Raw genomic sequence first — 25,509 nt, 5'->3', positions numbered from 1 at the left:
TTTAGTAAAAATCACTGAACTGTATACTTTAAAAGGTGATTTTTATGGTATGTAAATACATCTCAATAAAAAAATTAGATTCTCATGGTTGTATGACCCTGTGAATTTGCTAGAAAACATTGAATTGTACACTTACAGTGGGTGAAATGTATGGTAAATGAATTACATGTCAATAAAATTACTTACAAAGAAAAGAGATCGAGGGGTTGATGTGAAACAAGAACAGTTTCTTATGGTCCCTCTTTGCCCCCAGCTCTCCCTTAGGCTATAAATAATAGTTTTATTCTTAAATATTCTGATTTTCCTCCTTTAAAATAGAGTTATAAAAGAAATGCAATATTCCAATGGAAAGATAATAGTATGTATCTCAGTATAAGGAAAGTAGCTGTATCTCATTACTCTCTAAAACTCAAAACCTACCTCTTTGGAAATTAACACAGCTACCTTGCCCACTTTCTCCAACCATGAGAAATTTTGCTCTAGCCTTGCTTTAGTTATAAGGACTAGAAAGAAATACACATCACTTCTGGAAGTAAAAAAATTTTTAAAACGTACAAATTTAAGATCTGGCTTCCCAAATAAAACTCATTGGTAGCCATCTGCTAGGTAGCTGAGGATGGATAGAGATATAAAACAGTTAAAAGGGCTAGAGAGAAACTTTCCTCTAGGGATGACCTAATGGTACACTTTTGGTCAGAGCTCTAAAGAGGTTAGAAGAACAGAAAAGATTGGTTTTGTGGACTACTATCTCTGGCTTTCAGAGTTTGGTTTTGTTTAGAGCGTTTCTAGTCATTTTTCACTTGTTCCATGCAAGTGTTCCCAAATGCCATCCCATTGTATGTGTCACAATCATACCTGTACAGGTAATAACAATATCCACTTGTCGGATGACCTCATTCAATTTCACCAGTCGAAATCCATCCATACTGTAGAAATAAAGTATGATCAGTTAACCTAAATAGGCAGCTGGGAAACCTTCTGCCACATAACCTCAAAAGCTAGTACCCAAGTTGCTTTGGTACCTACATCACTTTTTGATATGGCTGGACTATTCTTAGCAGTGAAAAATTCAAACTGCTTCCTTAGTTCACATAGGACAGAAATAAAAGGTTCTTTCTACCACTGGGACCTAATTCTTCCTGATAATAGAGAGACAGGGTTAACTGTGAAACCCCAATCAATTTCTAGAAAGTGTCATTTTACTTGAACCTAGTACCCCACTGAAACTGCTCTCTCCAAGATCATCAATGATCTCCTAAGATGCCAAAAGCAAATTTTTCTTAAGACTCTAATATTACTTGATTTCCTCTGTTACATTAAACATTATTTGCCTTCTTAAAACTCTATTGTCCTGGAGTCCATGATGCTGTTTTCTCTTGGTTTTCCCACTTTTCTGATTGCTCCTTCTTGATTTCAGTCAATCCTTAAATGTTGGTACTCTGTGGGGTGCTCTTTTCCTCTCTTCTTTCAGCACTTATCCACTCCTGCCCCTTGGATACAAATGATGCCTCACAGGTGGCTTATTTTCACATTGGTATCTTTAGCTTAGATCTCTCCAAAGCGTCAGAGCCATGGATCAAATTATCCACTGGATAGCTCCTCCTCCGGAGAAGGCAATGGCACCCCACTCCAGTACTCTTGCCTGGAAAATCCCGTGGATGGAGGAGCCTGGTAGGCTGCAGTCCATGGGGTCACTAAGAGTCGGACATGACTAAGCAACTTCACTTTAACTTTTCACTTTCACTCATTGGAGAAGGAAATGGCAACCCACTCCAGTGTTCTTGCCTGGAGAATCCCAGAGACGGGGGAGCCTGGTGGGCTGACATCTATGGGGTCGCACAGAGTCGGACACGACTGAAGTGACTTAGCAGCAGCAGCAGCTCCTCCTCATGTCCCACAAGGACCTCAAACTTATTATCTTCCCCACACCACCAAATCTATCTGTCTCTTCTATATTTTCTACCAACCCTATCTATCTCTTCTTCTATATTTTCTGTCTTAACCAACAGCGTTGCTGTTCACCCAACTCTAAGAGTCAAACTATAATGTCCTAGCCTACTGCCTCTCCCTAGTTAAAACTGTCACCAAATTGAGTTGATTCTTTTTCCTTAATTCCTTAAAACCTCTTTAATCTATACCAACTCAATACACATGAGTTTGAACAAACTCCAGGAGATAGTGAAGGACAGGGAAGCCTAGTACACTGCAGTCCATGAGGTCACAAAGAGTCAGAAATGACTTAACAACAATCTATTCCCTCTTCTCTATACAAGTAGGCCTGACATTCAGATTGTATTATTCCTTGCTATGGTAGACTCTGGCCCAATCTCATTGCCTCTAAGTTTATGTCTAATTCATTTTGCAGAGTGATTTCCTGAAATGCAGTCTGGATCATGTCACTTGTTTGCTTAAAATATTAATACTTCATTGAGATTGCTTGGTATCAGGATAAGACAGGAAGACTTGAGTTGATATATATGGGTAGCTCCATTAAGACACTTCTAGCTTCTTAAATATAAACATGTCATGCTCTTTCCTTCCTAGGTGACCCTTGAAAATGTTCCTTGTACCTGGAACTTACTTTCAAACTAAGAAGTCACTTAAACAAGTTTCAAGACTCAGCTCTATTGACATCTCTTTCTACCCTGCCCTGCCTTGCTCTTTTATTTATTTTATTTTTTATTTTTTTTTGCAGTTTCTTTTATTTATTTTTAATGGTCATTTTTTTTTAAAAATTGGAAGTTTTTAAATCTCCTGCTCTTTAGTTAGATATTCCTCCTTTGTGGCTCTACAGAAGCATGTGCTGTTTATCTCTATCATTGCCCTTATTACACTGCACGGTGGTTATTTGTCTGTGTGCTTCTGAAAGCAGGAATTTGTTTCATTCTTCTACTCATCCTATTCATCCTCACCACAGAGCAGAGTACCTAACACAGAATAAGTGCTCAATTCATGTTTATAAGGTAGTTTGAATCAGTATCTCAATCAGCATTAAAGCATGTTTAGGTTTCTCTGATAAACCCTGAAAGTGCTAGAATGGTGACAGTTCCCCTTGTGTGCTGGAGCCTTGACTTAGACAAAGTCAACAACTCTGTTGGGCAAAACTGTGGGTTGATGGCTAGCATATGTGAGGAGTGGTAGGCTAGGGGAAATGTCATACCTCATCTATCGTGGGTACCTTCCTCGGGCAGGTTAATGGTCAAGACTGGGGGGTTATTCAGGCTACAGACATGCGGACTGTGCAGTTGTTTTCAGAGACAGTGTGCTAAGTTGGCCAAAAAGTTCATTTCATTTTTTTGTAAGATTTTACCCAGTATTTCTATCCTGCTGAGGGTGGCAAGAGACAATTTTAATAAGTCACCACTTAGTGGCCATTTATTATGTGACAGCCCCTCTACACTTTGCACAGTTATATCTTTATTATATAATGTATGTGTTAGTCATTTAATCATGTTCGACTCTTTGCGACACCATGGACTGTAGCCCACCAGGCTCCTCTGGTCCATAGGATTCTCCAAGTAAGAATACTGGAGTGGGTAGCCATTTCCTTCTCCAGGGGATCTTCTCGACCCAGGGATTGAACCTGGGTCTCCTGCACTGCAGGCAGATTCTTTACCATCTGAGCCACCGGAAGCATTATCATATGTAATAATTATATAATTATTTTCTGAACTTTCATAATTGAGGTAGATAAGATTACATACAATTTACAGATGAGAGAGGAACTATTTTTTAAATTTTAACTTTGGAATCATTTCAAGCTTAAGAATTATAAGCACAGTACAAACAACTCCTATGTATCCTTCAATCAGAGTTAGTAGATTTTACCCTTCACTTGATTTGTCTGACATTTCTTCCTGATCACACTGAGGTGATGCATCTGGGGGAGGCGTGTGACAGAAGTGCTCATTTGGGTGCATCACTTTGGAAAGGATCTGATGCCAGCCTATTTCTTTTTTGATCATTGTTTTCAAAGGGAGAGGGATGGCATGTGGAGCTGGGAAGGGGCTACCTGTTTTTTGACTCAAGGCGTCCCCTGTTATTGCTTCCACAGGAGTTCCAAATTCTAGCTTCCCTGATAGTCTCTGTTCTCCCAGAGCAGAGCTCCTAGAACTTTGAAAGATGGGTGCTTACAGTTAATACCAGCCTCTCAGGATCCAGGCCCCTCCAAGAGAAAATGTTGCATTAACTAGGCCATTCTTTGGAGGCAGTGACAAGATCACATGTTAGACAGTGCTGCAAAGGAAAAAGCAGATCTCCTTATGCATGCTTACCAGGCTTGAAGAGCGCAGATGGGGTCAATCTCAGTCACGTACACAATGGAGCCCATAGCTTTCAAGGCAGCACAGCACCCTTTCCCGACCTGGAGAGAGGAGAAAGAACTCGTGATAAGGAAAGTCACGAAGAAAACAGCTCCTCAAAGCTTCTGGTGAAGTGTACCCCCCTTTCCGCCCCCAAAGGAAATTTCACTGAATAGATTCATGGTTGGGGGACAATAGGAAAAAAAATAAATGAATGCATTTCATAAACAAACTCCTCAGCCCTGCTTAGCACATGCATGTGCACAAGTACACCCACACTCACGATTTATAATCAAAACACAAGCTAAAAGAACATCGCAAACAGCGCACTGGAACAGTCAGAAAATCAACTTAAGGAAAAAATAGCAAAAATGCAAAGGGAAAAAGCAAGATTGTACTTTAACTAGAGGGCTTCTGAAATTACTTTTTTCCCATTTAAAATGGTAAATAAATGTAGTTTGATGTCTACAGAAATGAAAAATTCTAGTATATTTCCACAAAAACATTTTAAATTCCTAATAACTGAAAGATTAAACCTTACCTCTCCATAGCCACAGACCACCACCTGCTTCCCACCAAACATCATGTCTGTTGTTCTTTTAAGTCTATGGGGGAAGAAAAATTGAATCAGAAAAATCTCTAGTTTCTCCCTTAAGATTAGATTTAGTCCCTTTGTTTTCATGGTGGGTTTTTTTTTTTGGTTTGGGTTTTTGTTTTGAATGTTGAAAAGTAAGCCTAGTTTCCATTCTAAAGAAACTATTTAATGACTATAAAGAAAAGTTCAATAAAATATGCATTTTCTTACTCCATACTATCCAATCAATTCCATCTACATGTGAGGGTTTTTTCTTTTTTTCCCCTTGTCCTGGGAGTGGTGCAAAAGGGAAGAAGCTATAGACCACAAAGTAACTTTTAAACATAAAAGCAATATATATTTATTATATAACATTTAGAATATATAATATTTGGAAATAAAGATTAAAAAGTAAATAAAAATAATGTAATTTTATTTAGGAGGTGACAAAGCTCTGGCTTAATGTAAACTTTCTAGCTTACTGAATGAGATACATAAAATATAATGCTGATAAATGAGTCCTATATTTAGTAATATCAGAATGGCCAATAGGTTCCACATTAATTCAGGTAGGGTAACAGGCAACAAGGTGGAGAAGAGCCATGAAACATGCCAACATTGACTGCATAAGCATTGAGTTTTCTGGGCTGAGTCCTTTTCAGATGTGTTCTACTTCTTTGTCTCTGAGTCTCTATGAGGCTAGAATAAAGGTCCTTAATGTTTTCAGGCTCTCTTGGAAGAAGTTGTAAGAGCAGTTTCTGGTTTCTCTTTAGGTCTGGTTGATCTCCCTTCTCTAGGAAGCCCTGGCTAGGCAGAAGAAATTTTTTTTTTTTTTTTTTTCTTTTTTTTTTTTTTTAAATATGGAACGCTTCACGAATTTGCGTGTCATCCTTGCGCAGGGGCCATGCTAATCTTCTCTGTATCGTTCCAATTTTAGTATATGTGCTGCCGAAGCGAGCACAGAAGAAACTTTTCAACTAAAACCTGCCATTCTGAGACTGTTCTGACAAATATCTATGGGTCTTTCTACTCATCTATCTGGTTAACCTCTCCTGTTGAAAAGAGTCTAAAAATCCCCCAAGGGAAAGGAGAAATCTATCTTTTTAATGACTTGACAACTCCACTCACTAGGAACTAGAATAACTCTATGAACCCCAATGAGACTCAGTAACTATTAATTAAGTGCAGAGGCAATTTCTGTTGAGTGATGAGGGTAACTCTGGCTTGGTGACAACCATATTCAAAAGTCATGGCTTAGAATGGTCCTGGACTGGCTCAGCACCAACAAGGAAATCACTAGTGCCTGTGGTGTTCCAAACTGCCTGACGTTCAGACTAGTAATGTGGTCCACAGGCCCTTTCTTCACTTTTCCATTAACCTATATATGATGGAAACCATTTGGTTTGGGAATATTCTAAACCAACTTAATGCTTTCATACAGGGAATTATTGAGTCATCTTAGCAAGAAAGAAGAAATGTCAGGACACAAGTGTAGACAGCAACTGCGTTCTGGAAGAACACAGTTTTTGGTATATTATATCTAGGTAGATTTTTTCAGACTTGTAGTCCTCACAGATTTGAAAAACTACAAATGCCTCTGGGAAACGACCCTTTGCTCACCACAATTTTCCACATGGTCAAAGAACTGTTATGATGGTTGTAACTTAAGTCATGACAACATGACCTGGAAAAGAAACACCAGGAACCTTTTCCTAAACCACCAAAGACACTTACTTATACTGACTTTAGTTACTTCCAGGCCTGATAGGATGACAAAGTAAAAACTCTGTCACCAATAGACAGGAGCTGGTCTGATTTTTTAAGTAAAATAGATTCACTTGCAATAGTGATAGCAATGGTAACTATGTCACAAAATACTGAATATGATGTAACAGTGATAGCAAAGGTATATTTGGGTTATAAAATATTGAGTATGATATGGGTTATAAAATACTGTGTCTGAGATACAACTAGTTTCATCCTATAAGGTATATACATAGAAACAAAGAATACATTTTCAGAGTCTGTATACAGCTTAGAGGTGCTACACAAATCATTTCCAGAAACAACCAAAACCAAAAAATTTAGAACCTCAATTCAACAACTGAAGTTCACGCCAAAGACAACAATCCATTACCCATCAAGAATTGATTCACGGCAACAGTAGAGGTTGTCAAATTTCTGTTTCGTGACTGAGTCATTGACATTCATGGCTGGAACACACAGCTTCCCAGCTTTGGATAGCTGGTACAGCCTAAGGATAAAGGAAATAAAAAAGAACATAAAATAATGAGATATTCCAATCCATCAGTTTCATATCAAATTTTACAAATAAGTTAATTGAGTAGGCATGAGAGTCTGAGACACAACTAGTTTCATCCTATACAGTGTATATAGAGAAACAGAGAATACTTTTTCCAGAGTCTATATACAGCTTAGAAATAAAGATCTTAATCAAAAGGCACATGGGGAAAATCTTTGACCCACCTCTAAATTTTAAGGATTAAAATGTAAAACTTTAAATTGCTTATTAATTTTATTTCTCTTTTTAATTATAAGAGAAACTTTTAAGTACTGTTTTAATCCCCACTACTCTAAAGCAACAATTTTAACTTTCAAATAGTCTTAATCTTATAATTTCAGTATACACACCTATAAATATATATATCTACATGCATACTAAGTCGCTTCAGTCATGTCTGACTCTATGCAACCCTGTGGACTGTAGCCCACCAGGTTCTTCTGTCCATGGGATTCTCCAGGCAAGAATACTGGAGTGGATTGCCATTCTGTTCTCCAGAGGATCTTCCTGACCCAGGGATCAAATCCACGCCTCTTACATCTCCTGCATTGGTGGGTGGGTTCTTTACCACTAGCACCACCCGGGAAGTCCACATATCTATAATATAAGGGTTATTTTTTTTAAAATTCAGTCAACTAAAAATTAGAACCAGATGTTTTATTCAAAACTCACCCCTTTCTAGAAGTTTGAAAATTTGGGACGATTCATAGTTTTATACATTCAAAAAGATCACAATATAATGAAGCAGTGTTAGTAGCTGATTCAGAATTTATTTCCCCAAAACTTTCATACTTTAGCTCTTTCTTGGTAAATAATAGGAAACAGAAATGGTTACAATTGTATTTAGGGAATTAAGACTCATTTGAGAAACAGAACCCTAAATACTTGCTCTCTATGTATGAATGTAAGCTCTCTGAGGGACCAGGATTTTTTTTCCCCACTGCGAAATCCCTAGCATGGTTTTTAGAGCAGTTATTGGTTCAATGCAGAAGTTCAATAAGTGAATTTGTCCAAAAAAGACAAGCAGTCATTGTCTTACAATGCTAGAAAACATGAGGCCCACACTTGTTCCCCTATCCACTCCTCACTATTTTAAGTTTGTTATTTGTGTTGTTAATTTAAAACACAAGTATGCAGATTTGGACCTCATCATTTCAGAGCATCATTTTAATTTTTAATATAATGTAGTCTATAAGTGGACTTCCCTGGTGGCTCAGTGGAAAAGAATCCACCTGCCTATGCACAAGACTTGGGTTTGATCCCTGGGTTGGGAAGATCCCCTGGAGAAGGAAACGGCAACCCACTCCACTACTCTTCCTGGGAAAACCCCATGGACAGAGAAGCCTGGTGGGCTACCGTCCATGGACCTGCAAAAAGTTGAACATGACTTAGCAAATAAACAGCAACAACAATTCTGTAAGTATGTGATTACATGAACATATGTCCAGGCTGCATAAAGCCAGCATGCCTATGTCAAATCTTACCTATGGACTCCGGTAACACTCTCCTCCACTATGCCTTTGATTTTCTTAAACATGTTGGGATACTTCTTATAAATCCAGTGAGTAAGATCCCCTCCATCATCCAAGATCTGGAAAAATAAGCATCAATAATGTCATATTTAAAATTTTGTAAATGGTTATACAAAGTAGTTGACATTGGTCATTATACAGAAGAAAACGGTAGTGAGATGAAAGGTCAGCTGTAATTCTCACAGCCAAGTGAACTTCCCAAATGACACACCTACTAGGATCAAACTATATAGCCATGCAATGAGGATTTTCATATGGAGTAATAGCTTAAGTGATTATCTAGACCACTAGCTCTTGACTGTACTGTAGATAGTCAGAAAGCTTAAACCTAATAGCATATTTGTATTAGTTAAATTCAGGACTTTGAATATAATCAGTGAAAGCTTAGTAAAACCAGATAATTAGTCTCTCTAATTATTAAGCCAGAACAATGGCTTATAAAACTGTATTTGTTAATCCTTTACTTCTCCCAAAGTACAGGCATTCTCCTACCCAAAATGCTCAGGCAGCACTGTAGGGTTTTGCCTAGCACAACCTCACACTCTCTATAAACCAAATTAAAAATAACGAGGGAACTGTGCAGCATGTAGGTGTGCAAGCATGCCTCTGAACAGCTCATCACTATTTCAGGTTGGGATTAAAGCAAACACAAAGCTGTGCCCACTGGAGCTTTCATCAGCAGAGGAAAATTTCTGAATTATAAATAAGCTAAAGAAAGATCAGTTTAGAATACGATTAGGCAGTAGGCTGTGGCATTTCAGCCTTTTACCTAGCTGTCAGAAATGCCTGGCAGGACTTTCCAAATTGTCACATCCACTCTCCCAGAAAGACCAACAGGACTGAGCTGCCCTCTGCTGGCACATGCCCATTCTGCAGTTCCATCAGTTAACCCTACAACAAGTGTCAAGGTGCCATCCTGGATCCCTGCCTATACACCAATCTCCAACCTTGTGTCTAATACCTGACCTCTCTTTTTTGCTTCTGCCCTTGTTTTTTTGTTTTGTTTTGGGTTGCACCACTTAGCTTGTGGAATCCTAGTTCCCTGACCAGGGACTGAACCCAGGCCCTTGGCAGTGAGAACATGGAGTCCTAACCACTGGACCGACAGGGAATTCCCAATTTTGCTCCTGCTGTTGATCTATTTTCTCTGATACCACCAAATCTTATTTGAGAGCAGAGATCCAAGGCTGGACTCACTCTTACACTTCCTCCATACTGTAAAGTCAGTGCTCTGTTTTTCTCGTGGTAGAAACCCTCAGAACAGAGTCCCTAATGGACAGAAAGGGTCCTCTGCATTTCTCTCTCCCTTTTTACATGTATGAAATCCCTCATGGAGTTTTTCCTTGCAGCCTCTGATCCCTAGCATACAAAATATGCTATGCAGGAAAGACTGTATCTTAGAATAACTATTCTCATCCACTTTTTCCTTTTAACAAAGATTTCAAATACAGGCAGGTGGTTGCTATCCCTAATATTTATTTAATGAATAGAGCCTATAATTCTTAGCCTGTCATTCTACTGCAGAAAATTCTTGTCACCCAGGTACCTTCCTGAGGTTGGCGAGCAAGTAAAAGTACTAGATCTTTACAGGATCCAAAAGAGATGGTGGGTACTGTTTTCTGGGGTCACAGTTCTTATCCTTGTCTTACTCACTTTGTCAACCTTTCCAGCAGTGCTGATCTACAGTCTATAAACGCTTGCTATGTACAACACCCTGTCCTCCCTATGATCGTGACTATACAATTAATGTTTTATTCCCAGTAGAACCTCTGTCAGTCACACTCCGTTCTGGCACTGTTAAACTCTGATGGAATGAGCTGACTCATCGTGCAGCCAACTCCTCCCTCCCTTTGAGGATACAAAGGTTTTAATCCAGCTTTCCTCAAATCAACCCTTGGTGCACTGTGACCTGCATCACAGAATCTAGAAAGACAGGCTGCTTCTCCCTCTGTCTCCCAGGTGAAGCCTGCTCTGCAGTCTTTAGGGCAAGTAATAGTTGGACCAGAGCTTCAAGGATTCTTGTTTTTAGTTGATTTCCTTAATTTCTCCTCTCACTCCTATCCAGAAAGGTTTGCAAAGTAGGAGTGCATCATACTTGTGCAGCTCTGCGCTTCCCCTTATGAATCTAATATGCTGTCAGCATTCAAGCACTTTAAAAAAAAGTTAAACAAAAATAAAAACTAAGCAAAAATTAAAAGCCCCAACTTCCTAAGGGGAGAAATGAATAAAGAAGAAATTTGAACTTGGAATCCCTTCAGGTTTACTATAAATTTAGCATGTGATTCTAGAGAGAAAGCTATGTACCACAAGAGCTGTGTGTGTTGGGGGAGGTGCTGGTGAGCAGTGTTAGGGGATAGTAACTCATTCATCTTACTTTTTAACCAGTCATGTGTGAACCCGGAGCAGTATTTTAAAGTTGCTGATGAATATGAGCACTTCTAAGATCAACACTGACAATTACAAGCACTTCGAGGCTATAAAGAGGTTTAATATTCTCGGGATGTCCTAAGCATAAGCATCTAGTTCTGATGGAAGCCCAAGTACATCAGATGAAAAAGGAAACATTTTCCTTCCTTCCTTCCTGTTGGGAAACCCTCTCCCAGACCACATCCTCCCTCCCTGTACCCCCAGGTCCCAGAAACCTAACACAAATCTAACAGAAATCTAACACACCATGTTTGGCTGCCAGCCCTCCACATTCACACATCTATCAATGCACCACCAGAAGTCATCTTCTGACTCTCCTTTCCAGGCAAACACAGGAAATCCTGAGAAAAAAGAACAAAGAGAAACCATTAAAGCCTGAAAAAAGGGCTGACCCTCAGTTTTGGCAAGAAGATGAGATGCTAGTTTTTCCTAGTTCCAAACTTGTTCTGCTGTACTTCTTAGGCTGACATTCTTCACTGATTAAATATTGTCTTCAGCCCCTTTATCCATTCCTTCATCTTTGGTAGTCATTTTATTCTTGTTAGACCAAAGAGGACAAACAAAAGGGCCAAGAGAATGATGGATGCTAAAAATATGACTAAAGGCAAAAAAAAGGAAACTAGAAATATATACTTCTTCATCTAGTCCAACTAGAATCCCCACCATTTCCCAACTACATTTTGATCTTTTTTTGCTTCTCTACCTTAGTCATTCCACCTTCTTCATCAGGAAAGCTCTTACACTCTTCTCCCTCTGTTCAAATGCTGCTACACTTCACTGGCCAGTTAAGTGTCATGTTCCTAATGAAGCCTTATTAACTCAGCTGTAAGTGATCGCTCATGGAATCTGATCTTTTATTAGCCCCTTGCTGGTACACTGAATGTGGGTTATGATCTGTTGTGGCATTATCATATATGTCCTTGTATTATCATTGTTTGTATATGTGTCTTTTCTCCTTAACTACAATATAATGTTCTGAGTGCAAAGACTCTCTTATTTGCCCTTAGAGTCAGTCAATAAGCATTTGTTGAAAAAAAAAAAGAAACGCATGTATATGTACAATTAATTGAACTACATATTTATATATGCGTACTTTCTATACATAATTTATACATTAATAAAAATTTTACAAATCAATGAATGTAAATGAAAGAACAAATGAAATGTTGACAGCGTTTGCAAAAGGAGAGATATACATGCACTACAGAACTTTCCCAGAATTTCTCAAGAGCTCTGAAGCAAATTTTTTGTACCCTGATCTGTGTTGTGCTATCAGAGAGGGAACGCAAGAAACCGGCAAAGTCCAAATTTCTCTCTTTTTTTCTAACACAGTCATTTATTTTTCTCGCCATTGCCAAACATTCCCCAAATCTTACTCACCAGAAAGTAACAGAGCTTCTCCATTTTCCTCCCTGACAATCCTCATGAATGGAAAGGGCTTTAAGGGAGCAACTGCCAATGACAATGTCGAGTGGACAGACCACATCCTTCCTTTGTTTCAAAACTACCTGTTCTGGCAGTATCCCAACCAGGTTTCAACGCTCCTGTGTCTCAAAGTGGTCTTCACAAAAGCCCACATTTTAAGGCTATATGGAGGAGCACAGAGAACAGTTAATAGTGGTAATAGCCTTTTAGATTTTGAAAAGGCAGTATTGGTCCACATCAGGGTTAAGGGTCTCTGGCTTTTAATGTGGTGTAAGCCACAAAAATTGGCAATAATATAGAAGACCAATATTTATGGAAAAGGGGAAGAGAATTCAGAAATACAACAACAGAGCTGCTCTAATCAATGCTCTAGGAAAAGCCATCCTGAAGGAGAAACAGCCTAACAGATACTATCGGCTAGGCATGAGGTTCAGAAAAAGAACTTTTCTTTCCAACTCCAGATAAGTATCTACACCTGGTGTCAAAGTGTCAGGTTATAAAGAAGACAGAACACAATGTCTAAAAAAGAGGGTAGAGGACAACATTCTCAGAAAATGCAGAGACAGACCTTGGCTAAAGGGAGATACGAGGACTTAACAGAGTGCAGACTAACGGTCAGGTCAAGTCCAGTCCAGGGGAGAAGGAATGTGCACCTTGGCTACCAATCTTCATGGTAGTACCAGCAATATTAGGGTTCTGTGGCAAATATCAGAGGCAAAAGGGTATTACTTCTCAATCCTCAAAACTGCAGGAACAAGATTAATTGCAGGAAAGTTGATCTGAGGTGGTATTTATTTGTGTTGCTCTCTTCTTTCCAGTCATTTTATGTGAGACATATTTCTCCTAAGGCTGAATAACATGCCTGTGGGTCTAGTTACTGACTGCCATCTGGGACAAAGTATTTCCCAGGAAAACTTGTGTCCAGCAAGTCTAGCTTTATTATTCTAAGTATTTTCTCACTTTCAATCCTAAAACCATAATGAGACAATAGCTTCCATAAATTCTCTCACCCAGGCAGACAGGGGAATCTTATTAAAGGAGTGACAACAGTTCTAGGTTCTAGGCTTGTTATATCACAAATACAAAATCATCAATCGGTATGGTTTTAAAAAGTTAGTTTTTGGAGAAGGGAATGGCAATCCACTCCAGTATTCTTGCCTGGAGAATCCCATGGACAGAGGAGCCTGGCAGACTACAGTCCATGGGGTCACAAAGAGTCAGACAGGACTGAGTGACTAACACTACTAAAAGCCTAGCTGATACCACACTTAAAGCTGAGCAGTTGCTTAGGTTCTTTGGTCTGTGGGCTGAGGGATGGAGCTGTTCACAAGTGGAGATGTACTAGGTTTAAAGTCAGCTTTGTAAAACCATTCTGGAATAAATCTCAACTGGAAAAGTGGGGAAAAAAAAGTTAGTTTGGAATCATTTTGTAAGATAGATGATGGAGTAACTATGGAATCAATGGCACTTCCAAGAACATTCTATACCCCAGCATAGAAAGGTTAATCGAATAGGTTTCTTAGTCTTGTACAGGGCAAGTAGACCTTAAGGGGGAGCTCTTTGAGCACAATGAGAGCAAATAGGGGGACTCCAATGAGACTATCAGTAAAATCTATCAAAAAGGAGATGGGGGTGGGGGTGATGAAGGGTTCACAAGAATGAGTAGAAGAAACAGTGAAATTTATACTGGAGGAAGGACCTGAGAGTGTTACAGACTTACACAAACAGCTGAAATAGTAAATTTCTCTTCACTCGGCTCCCGTGACTCAGGCCTCTCCACACAGGTCCCTGTGACAACAGCCTTCCATCCACTCTCCCAGGAGTGCTTTCACACTGACTGCCTATTTCTTTCCTCATTTATGACTCATCTTTGGGGACTTGACTTTCTGGAACTGTGTTGGCACTGGCTCCTGCTTTGCTTCTCTAGAGTATGTACATCTCTACAGGATGTCGCCACTAGCAGTTCCTCATGATTCCTGCTGTGATCCTTCCCCACTCTAAGACTCGGCTCTGTCTCAGGAAGCTCAATGCTGGGCTGCTGCTGCCTTAGAAACCATCGGCTCCTGGGCTACCACCTCTGCTTTTCTTCTTCTTGCTGTCGCTGTTTTATCTTCACCAGCTTCTCAAAGCTTTCAGTTGTTGTTGGGTTGACAACAAACCAAACCTCAGAGTGGACAGTCAATGTGATACCCAACACCACTCTCTGACACAAATTCTTTCTGACGGAGAAGACACTTGTATTTTCCAGCCACAAGCGTTCCCAATGTACAAGAGCCCAGGTGAGCTTTAAGACCAGATACACTACTGTAGACAGCCTCACAACCCTGGTTAGGACACTGAATGCGATGATATTTTTTAATATCTGACTTCTATTTGTGTAGTACTTCTTGGCTGAAGGTCGGTAGCCCAGGACGAGTATATTTTAACTTCCGATTATCAGTTACCAGATCCTGAAGCACCTTTCTCTTAGGCCATTCCTTGGCCAGTTCAGCAGAAGCCAGTTCCTGCAGGTGGAACTATCTGCCTCTGAACTCGGCCTCCACTCTTTGACTCCAAGAGTCATGTCCTTCAAACACTCTGGCTGTCCTGACTCTGGAAAGAAGGATATAGGACTATGCTCTGACCTCAGGTGATATACGAGTTCAGTCTTCAACCTACAGGGCTTTCCACAGTGGTGACATTTCAGGGTCATCTTCTCCAGCTCAGCAGACCTTTTGCCACATTTTCTCACATGGTATAGATATCCCATGATGCTGGTGGAGCTACTAGAGCAACTCTCATGTATGCATCTCAGCTTTCCCAGTTTCTTGAGAACTGTTCAGAGACGTTCCCTCTCACTTGGCTCATCTATTTCATCTCCAGCCTTTAAAATGGGGAAGCTATTATGATTTGCCATGACATGATACTTCATCCCTACTAGTGAATGAAGCTGTTTCCAACAATGATGATAAGTAAACATTTCCTGTTTGCAGTTTCCATGTGTTTCTTTAAGCTGTCTGTGGTCTTTCTCCCCACTACCTGGCAGGCAGGACAGGAGACACTGCCTTTATCCACAATTTCTAAGTACCACTGCTCCTCTAAACTGCCTGCTGCATAAGCTGATGGTTCCTTCTGAATACAGCAAGTCTGGGCTTTGGGATTAAGGCTGAGCTTTAGGTTGCTGCTTCCTCCCATAAAGCAAAGCTTATGCTTCTTCTGAGGAAATTCTCTGATGGTCTTCATCTTCGTCCTGCCTGGGTTTCCTTTTTCCTTTGGTTGATACTCCATCTGACCCTTCTACATGGGAAGCAGCAGCTGACTTGATCCTTCTCATCTTCATCCAGTAGGTAGATTTTTGGAAGGATGCTAGAAAATCACTCACTGGTTCACGAAGCAGATGATGAGCCACTTAAGGAGTCATCGTGAGGGACAGTGTACTGGAAACTATTATCCTTTAAGGGTTCTGCTATTCTTAGTTTCCATTATCCTCGTGCTTCTCTGCTGCTTAAAGGGGTCCCGGGGTAGCGGGCACTGCACCGAGTCTGGAAAACATCACTCCCTCTCCTCGCCTAACAAATTCACCCAAGGGCTCCAGCCAGACCAACGCCACTTCTGCTCTCCTCTCCACTCCCAGATGTGGAGTCGGGGCCGCCGCAAGCCCTCTCTGTTTCTTTTGTCCTTCAAGTGTCAGTGGCTGTTGTGTTCAAATACTAGCCTGCCAGGTCAGGTCCTGTTTAGTGCTAAAGCAGAAGCACCAAACATTAAATCAGAGCACACTGCTGAAAAACCAGTAGGACCACAGAATTATATCTGAAGCATTTTCTTTTCTAATCCATATGACCTTGAAAGTGAAAGTCGCTCAGCCGTGTCCAAGTCTTTGCAGCCCCATGGACTATACAGTCCATGGAATTCTCCAGGCCAGAATACTGGAATGGGTAGCTGTTCCTTTCTTCAGGGGATCTTCTCAACCCAGGGATCAAACCCAGGTCTCCCGCATTGCAGGCAGATACTTTACCAGCTGAGCCACAAGAGAAGCCCCATGTGACCTTAGACAGTGAACAGTGTTCACTGGTGCTCTAATATTAGTAAGGCAAGGCAAAGCATTAACTAATAATGGAATACTAGACATAAGAAGATATTTGTGACTGTAAAGCAACACAGTTACCTTGATTATATTTAACAAAAAGAAGTTCAGAAAGAGAGAAACCTCATCAAGAATAGGGACCCACCAAAATATGGAAACAACCTAAGTGTTCATCAACAGATGAATGGATAAAGATGTCGTATATATATATATATATATGTATGTGTATATATATATATAAAATAGAATATTGCTGAGCCTTGAAAAAAGAATGAAATAATGCCATTTGCAGCAACATGGATGGACCTTGAGATTATCATACTAAGTTAAGTCAGAGAAAGACAAATATTAAATTATATCACTGATATGTGGAATCTGAAAAACAGTATACATGAACTTATTTACAAAATGGAAAGACTCACAGACATAGAACACAACTTATGGCTACCAAAGGGGAAGGTGCAAGACAGACAAATTAGGAGTATGGGATTAACAGATACATACTACTACATCTACTATATATATATATATAGTAGATAAACAACAAGGATTTACTATATAGCATAAGAAAATACATTCAATGTCTCATAATAACCTATAGTGAAAAAGAACTGAAAAAAGAATATATAGGTGTGCATATGTGTACACACACTTTACTGTATACCTGAAACTAATACAATATTGTAAACCAACTATACTTCATTTAGAAAAAAAGAATATTTCTTCCAAGACAACTTTAAATGCCAACTTTCCTTATAGATTTACATCGAAACAATGGAACTTTTGGGAACCTTTAGTCAGAGACAAAGAGAACATGCAAAAGGTCTCACCACTTTCTGCTAGAGCAGCAGCCACTTCGTTGAGGGTGGAATAGATGTTGCAGGCAGCCCATCTGCACTGTGCTCCCAGAGCTCCCAGAGTTTCCATAAGCACCTGTATTAAAGAAAGAGCAGGAGATGAGCAAGCACGGGCCAAACAGCTGGTCAAGGAATTAAGTTTACATATTTGACAATGAGAAAGTACATTAGGAATAACTAACACCAGTGTTATTTTCAACTTGTGTTTTACAGAAACTTCAGCACTTTGAGAATGGGGCAAGCGTTGAGGGTAGGCATGAGGAAGGTTCCCACTGAGCTGTATGCTTTTACTCATTTAACCTATTGGTCCTCTCTATAAGATTCAATTAAACCAAGGATTTCAGAGCCACACATCTTTTTAAAAACCACCAGTTCATAATTCTGCTTCTCTTTAGGATGTAGAAAGCCGAAAGAGACGCTTCCACTGTAAAAACAAGAAAAAGCTGCATAATCTACAAAACCGTAACTTTTCTTGAGCCTATCAAAGAGCTGAGCTCATAAGGCAACCAAGGACAGAGAGTGGCAAATCCATTTAGGGAGAGAGGGAACACAGTTTCATCCTTGTCAGAGTGCAGGAGGAAGAGGTGGCTGTCATACAACAGAGTACGAAAAAACTAACTACAATTTTAATGAATTAGTAAAGACTGAGTGTGGGAAAGTATCAATATGTCAGTTTGGAACATCTGGTGGCCTGAGCCACAGTGAGATTTCATACTCACATGAAAGCTCTTTTCTAGGGGCTTCCAACCAGAGCTCACAAGAGACTGGGGGCAGGATGCTGAGTGCCTGTGCTCAATGAAAAGCATGAAATCTGGGCACTTTCCCAGTCTTCTCTCAGAGGAAGCAAAAGTCCTAAACTGTAGCAAGAAGAGCAGGAATTATGCCTGCCATGAGGGACAAGACAAAGACCATTGCTTCTGGGGGAGGGTAGAAGCAAAAACGCTCTGCTCCTTGGGAAGCAGCTGGAAACCCTCTTGGGCCCAGGACCCTACACTGATAGAAAGTAAAAATCCACTGATTCTCCAGGAGGGACAGGAAAATATCTCTGCTCAAGACCTACCACAGGAGAACATTGGAACCCACCAAAAAAAGATACCCCATGGCCAAGGACAAAGAAGCCACAACGAGACGGTAGGACGGGCGCAATCACATTAAAATCCCACCAGGTGGGCAACCCACAAACTGGAGAACAATAATACCAAGAAGTTCTGACACTGTCATAAAGATTTTAGGTGCCACACCAGACTTCCCAATGTGGGGATCCGGCAAAGGGACTGATAATCTCCAGGGAATCTGACTTTGAAGGACAGTGGTATTTGATTATAGATCTACCACAGATACAAGGAAAAATTTGGCTGTTATAGACAGGAGTGGCGGGAACACTGAAAACGTCCTGTCTTCACAGAGGCCGGCCTAAGACTGAGATTGGACCAGAAAACTTTAAGAACCCCAATTGCTCTCACTATGAGCCTAGCTCCAGAAAACAAGGAGCAGCAGTCTTCTGCTACAGCGGGGACATGCACTTGAAGAGAGAGCCCCCCTGTGGCAAGCATGTGCAGAAGCAGTTGACAGCCTGAGGGTGGAGCAGAAAAACTGAGAGCCCTCTGGCTTGGAGGAATTTGTAGCCTTGGGTACAGAACAGAATTAAAATCCAGACCAGTTCATGACAATACTGGGAACTAACATACTACCATTCAATATAAAAGTTCAAGACACCAAAAAAGTGAAAAAAACCCAACCCATAGTCAGGAAAGAAAGTATTCAAAAGAACCAGACTCTGAGATAAGCTAATGTTTGATCAGAGAGGAACTTTAATTATGGTTATTATATTTATGTGGAAGCAGTCGAGTGAAACAGATGGACATCCATGAACAGATAGAGAATTTCAGCAAAGAGATGGAAACTATAAAAAACAATTCAAATATAAATGTTACAATTTTTTTAAGGTATCAGATTTAAGAATTTTTTATTATACTTATCATCAAACTGGGCATATCTAAGGATAGAATCAGTGAACATGAAGATAGATCGATAGAAATCACCAAACTGAAATAGAGAAAGAAAAAAAGAGTGGGAGAAAAATCAGAAGAGAGTATCTAAGATCTATGGGACACCATCAATGGTCTAATTTACATGTAACTGGAGTTCTGGAAGGAGGAGAGAACAGGGCAAAAGATATATATGAAGTGTTAATGGGCAATTATTTTTGAAAATTAATGAAAGAGGATCCAGGAACAATACTATTAACACTCCAGTAGCAAACAGCCCACTAGTGTACAGATCCACTAAAGGAAAAGGAACCAGCGCTCCATGGAGAAGAAGCTGATTCCAGGGATAGGACAGGGAATGTACAAGATGAGCTTAGATCCTCTTGTACCAGAAACAAGGAAGTGCTCAAAGAATGAAAGGGACATGTCAAAAGACAAGGCACAGAAGCAAGATTTAAGGGGTTCCTTCTGGCCAAACTTTCAATGATTTTTATCATAATAAATAATGATAGTAATGGATTATAATCCATTAAGTCAAACAGGAAACAATGACTCCATACAAAAAAAAAAAAAACTGAATGAATAAATGGAAAGTTTGATGAAGAATGGGATATTCACACAGTTTCTTACATCTACCTCACAAAATACTTATTAATTACAAAGGGGAAAAATAACTTTTACAACTGAAAAGTCTGACAGACACCACCTCCATTAAGGGATCAAAATGAACATCAGTTATGGGACAAATTGAGATCAAGTGCCAACTGATAGGATTAAGTGAAAAAAACCCAAAAAAGGCAGCATCATTTCCTACCAAAGGTACATAAACTGAATCTAATAATGAGGAAGCATCATAAAAGTCTGAATTAAGGACATACTACAGAATAACTTGTCTATAATCTTTAAAGTGTCAAGGTCATGAAAGTCAAACAAAGACTGATCAACTAACTGTCCAGCACTGAAGAAGACTAAAGAGAGATGACAATTAAATGAGACATATAACTAGGGACCAGATCCTCTGGTTATAAAAAGTATTTGGACAATTAGTGAAGCTCAAATGGGACCGGAGGATTAGACAGCAATTATGAATCAGTGTTAATTTCCTAATTTTGAATGGTTGTATTCGTTGTATAGGAGAATGTCCTTGTTTATAGCAAATACACACTAATGTCTTTGTGGAAGCACCATCAGGTTGGAAACTTACTCTCAAATGGTTCAGAAAATAAAAAGTTATCTGGTACTGTATTTGTAACTTTTCTATGTTTATTTCAAATTAAAAAAATTTATTATAATAAATTTAATCCACTGATTTAATCCTGACTTACCTTCACTTCAGTCAGTAAGATGGAGACAGGCAGACAGGCTTCTTTTTAAGAAGGTAGTGTACCACCCCACTGCTCTGATTAAGAATTATTTCAACAAGGACAAAGCTTTGGTGAAAAAGTTTTAAAATTTCCTGATGGTGGTTAACTTTGGGTATTGATAATTTTCATTAAAAAAAATTGTATTTTCTAATATTTATATACTAAATTAAAACTCTAATTAGAAATATGCTCAATTAAAAAAGAACACTTGCAAACAGCTCCACTAATGTAGGTGAACCTCCTCACATAATTTATCCAAGGTCATACAGTAAGTTAACAGCAGAACTACTCTAATGTCTTAATTTCCTTACCTTTCAATATCTGATCCCATTTTTTTCTCTCCTGTTTTGCTTTTCACCTTAAAGAATTTCTGAATTCCTATAACTAGGATTTCTGAATGTGTCAAACAAAAGAATCATAATGAAACTTACCTACAAAGCAATATAAATTAACTAGAAAAGTGACTGGGACCAAGAATACAAGAACTATTTAAACAACTATGAGTCAAGACTGCTTGCTGGCTATCAGGGCTCAAGCAGAAATGCAGGCAGGTGGAAGTGAGAGGGGGACAGAGCTTAGAAGCTGGTTTAACTTGACTTTAAATCATTACTGTTCAGAAAGAGTAGCTAAGAAATCTGATTGAAAAGAACTATGGAAATACACCTAAAAAATATAAGTAGGTCTGAGTCTTAATGAAACATGGACAGGAAACTGTTAACTATGATAGTTCTTTCTGGAGCATAGGATTATAGGAGACTGTCTTTCTACATTATAGATTGTGGTAATGCTTGAACGGGCTTCCCCAGTGGCTCAGCGGTAAAGAATCCACCTGCAATGCAGGAGCCACAGGAGACATGGGTTCCATTCCTGGGTGGGGAAGATCCCCTGGAGAAATGCATGGCAACCCACTCCAGTGTTCTTGCCTGGAGAATCCCCATGGACGAGGAGCCTGGTGGGCAACAGTCCATAGGGTCACAAGTTGGACATGACTGAAGCGACTTAACACACACACAATGCTTGAATATTGTAAAATGAACATGAACTATCTTAGTAATCAGAAAAAATAAAGAGATTAGAAATAAAACAAAGCAAAATTCCTTTGTAATTGTTTTTCAAAGGATAAAGAAAAATGTGGTGAGGGAACAAGAAAATAATAAAATTGGTAAACTAATTTTGATTACTCCATTCAGGAAAAAAAATAACCTTGAAAATATTCAGGTTGGTAATATTGTTGTAATATTGTTGGTAATATTCAGTGAGCCAGGGGGTAAAAAAGAAACTAGTTGTAATTTAGCAACATGAGACAGGACAGAAGCACTTACTATTTTAAGTCACTACACTGAAGTCTCATGTCCCTGACCAGGGAAGCCCAAAAAAGGTTCCAAGATGGTTTCTGCCTTGATTTATCAGTCTACAGCTCCAAAACGAGTAGCTTTTCGATTTATTATACTAATTTTGGGTCACCAAGGTACTCTTCCTCAGAGAACATGTAACCCAGAAAAGTCTCATAGGGAAGATGCTAACAGCAGCTCTCGGTGTCTTGAGGAATCTCTGCTGTTCTTAATAAGTAATGTGAATATATGTGTTGCACTTAGGAGACAATCTTCGGAAGTTAATCTAGCCACATAAGTGATCTGGATCTTATAAATCCTATAAAAGATTCCAGACAACTTCTCAATACACTAATTTCCTGTAGTGGTCTTACTAGGGTAGGCAACTTAATATGTATTACAGCTTTGATGATGACTCTAAGTCAGTGGTTCTCAACAAAGCAACTCTGGTGGACCATGGGGGCATTCTTGGCTGCCACAATAACTGGCAGGGGAGGCTTACTGACATTTAGTGGGTACGGCCAAGGATCTTGACATTCTGAAAGTGTAGAACAGGGACTTCCCTGGTGGTCCAGGGTCTAAGACTCCATGCTCCTGATGCAGGGGGCCAGGGTTGGATCCCTGGTCAAGGAACTAGATCCCACATGCTACAACTAAAGATCCCACGTGCCATAACTAAGACCCCTTGCAACCAAATAAATAAATAAATAAATATTTTTTAAAAAAGAAAAGAAAGTATCAGACAGTCTCCTAGAAGCAAAAAACAAAAACAAAAACACATGCCATATCTGGTACAACTTTCAAATGTGCCAATGAAAAGTTCACATGAGTGAGAAATCTATTTATAATGATCTGCGTTTAGAACTTTATTCCACTTTACATATCAACAAAAGTATGGTTGTAGTTTTAATACAAGAATGCAAGAGTTTTCCCAAGAATGCAACATATGTAAAAATCAAGAGAAAACACATACTTTTTATTGTTGTTGTTATTCAGAAATTTTACAAAAAGTTGTTTATAATTTCAGAAAATTATATAATCTGGCAATATTGCTCTGATACTCTGGAACCAGCAACACATTTCTATTACATACATTTATATTACTCATTCAAATAATGCTATAAGTACAAATATCTGACTATACTTGTACCCAAGCACTTACACACTGAAATATATGTTATTTTACTGTTACTTTCTTTTTATTCTTCTTTCATATTTCAGTAAGATTTTTTAAAATTTTTAAATTACATGTACTTAGCTATGTTATCTCTGAATTTCATTTCAAGAAATACAGGGGCACTGCAAGCTATTTTTTTTAAATGAAAAGGGGTTCATTGAATCTGATAAAGGTAAAAATTATGGATCTAAACCCATCATGGTAACCCCAGTTCCCTGCCAGGACTGGTGGGGCATGAGCATGTGATCCAGTTCTGCTTAATGACATGACAGAGTGTTCTGGAGGACTTCTGGGAGAGGTTTCCTTGCTCTTGGGAGAGAGGAAAAAATGGTATTTCTTCCTCTTCGTGTCCATCTGGGATGGCTTGAAGAGTTGTCACCATCTTGCTATCAGCCTGAGGATGAAGTGAGCACAGAGAAAAGGCAGCTCCCGAAGAATCACAGACAGGTAAAACGAGCCCTGGAAGCCTTCCCCGAAAGCCCCCCTTGCTGCTGGACTTCTAGCTTTGTAATGCAATGAGCCCCTTTATGCATAATCCAGGTTGAATCAGGTTTTCTCTTATTTGCAGCTGAAAGGAACCTACACAGAGATGCCGGCTAGAAATGACACTGGAAGGGAAGGCAGGGCAAACAGTAGAGAATAGTGGAGGAAGAATAATATTTGGGAATCAAATATGTTGAAGTTTAAATCTTGATTCTGTGGTTTACTAGCTGTATAATGTTGGACAAATTACTTCAACTCCCTGAGCTTCAGCTTCCTCATTTATAAAATGGAAACAGGAATATGTGCTTTTAGAAGGCCATTATGAGGGTTAATGAACTAACACTCATTAAGCTTTTAACCTAATGCTTGGCATGGTCCAAGGCCCTCAATAGCTGGTGGCTATTATTAACTACTGTTACGTGGAGAAAGGAAAAGGACTCACAGCAGTCTGAGCAGTGATGTGTGTGCAACCCACAATCTTGGCTCCGGCCAAAGGTTTCTCTCCTTGAGCTCTCTTCCGCAAAGCCATCAGTGCTGGCATTTCTGAAAAGGGCCAATACATACACAGCAATATTAGAGGGGGGGATGAGAGGCAAAGAATAAATAAAAAAACAGGTACTCTCTTAAGATAAGACCCTTCCTGATCAGGTTCTCTGTTATACTAGTTTTAGGTTTCTCAAAGGATCAAGACGCTGATTTTTCTGTTATAAGGGATTTTCAGAGGTAAATACTCCAGTGTTTGATTCCTGTATCTCAGTCCCCTCATCTAGTCTCTCTCCCCTCTTCTTTGTAAGGGGGTTCCTTGTAGACCCACTAGAGTTTACTCCCTCTCCACAGTGTTTTCTTTTTTTTTCCACAGTGTTTTCTGAACTCATATCTCTTTTGTTATGTTTCCTTCAAAATCACACTGAAATTTCACAAACTACTAGACCCCAGGATGTAAAGGGGAATTAACATAGACAAAAAGACACAGGCAACTCAAAAAGAAGAAGGCGGTTGCTTTCATTACCTTGCTCAGCAATTTCAATCTCTCTTCGTCCAAATTCTGCCTGTTTGATGTTCTTGACACAGAAGTCACTGTTCCCCTTAGAGTTCTTTTGTTGTTTGTCTCTAGGAGAGGTCTCATCATCAGAGCTATCTGTATATGAAGCCGCTGGAAAGACAGGATAAAATACCTTCAGGGGAAAAAATGGCTTCCTCCATAACCCCAAACCATGGAGTGAACTGAGGTTCTTTTGCAATTAGCACCTTGTAAATGTACCTGTTTGGGAAGCACTTAAGTGGCACTGAGGAACTGAACTGTCTCAGTCATCACCTATCCAGTCATCACCTGTGGAAAGTGCTATCCACAGGTCAGAAAAGGAAGCTGAGAGAGGTTGCCAAAGATATTCCCCCTGGGTAGCATTAACTTAAACTCTAGGGCTAACTTTATCTTCAGAACGTGCACAGGTCCTTGAAAATGAAGAAAGAGGCTATTCCATGGTAGCAATAGGTTCAAAGTCTTAATTCAAGATCATGGTGATTAACCTATGGGTTTATGGGATCCTAGCTACCCTTCTCTGTTTGCTGCCTAAACACTGATGTAATTTGTGTTTTAGTACAGTAGCTGAACAGATAAGACCTAGAAAACAAGGAACCCATGAGAAAATAATTAAGAACCACACAAAAAGTACCTGTCTGACAAA

The 25,509-nt window shown here is 39.5% G+C and overlaps 1 protein-coding gene, 1 non-coding gene and 1 pseudogene across 7 annotated transcripts in view; all 3 read right to left on the bottom strand.

Annotated features, from left to right (window-relative positions):
- Positions 1 to 25,509, bottom strand: part of AHCYL2 (adenosylhomocysteinase like 2) — a 178,825-nt gene that overhangs the window by 14,952 nt on the left and 138,364 nt on the right. For all 6 annotated transcript variants that reach the window (XM_043871889.1, XM_043871890.1, XM_043871891.1 and 3 more), the window contains exons 3-11: positions 24,834 to 24,977; positions 24,267 to 24,367; positions 17,455 to 17,557; positions 11,383 to 11,477; positions 8,662 to 8,768; positions 7,013 to 7,129; positions 4,843 to 4,906; positions 4,275 to 4,363; positions 856 to 926 (exon numbers count right to left, since the gene is read on the bottom strand). In XM_043871889.1, the coding sequence (XP_043727824.1) occupies positions 856 to 926; positions 4,275 to 4,363; positions 4,843 to 4,906; positions 7,013 to 7,129; positions 8,662 to 8,768; positions 11,383 to 11,477; positions 17,455 to 17,557; positions 24,267 to 24,367; positions 24,834 to 24,977 (891 nt within the window). The remainder of the gene's footprint in view (positions 1 to 855; positions 927 to 4,274; positions 4,364 to 4,842; positions 4,907 to 7,012; positions 7,130 to 8,661; positions 8,769 to 11,382; positions 11,478 to 17,454; positions 17,558 to 24,266; positions 24,368 to 24,833; positions 24,978 to 25,509) is intronic.
- On the bottom strand, positions 5,730 to 5,836 carry LOC122674930. Its single transcript, XR_006335094.1, has one exon. It is a non-coding gene; the product is annotated as a U6 spliceosomal RNA (small nuclear RNA).
- On the bottom strand, positions 14,403 to 16,769 carry LOC122673973 (annotated as a pseudogene).

The sequence above is a fragment of the Cervus elaphus genome, chromosome 18, assembly GCF_910594005.1.
Source record: "Cervus elaphus chromosome 18, mCerEla1.1, whole genome shotgun sequence".
Taxonomy (NCBI): Eukaryota; Metazoa; Chordata; class Mammalia; order Artiodactyla; family Cervidae; genus Cervus; species Cervus elaphus.
This window is presented reverse-complemented; position numbering and strand designations above follow the sequence as displayed.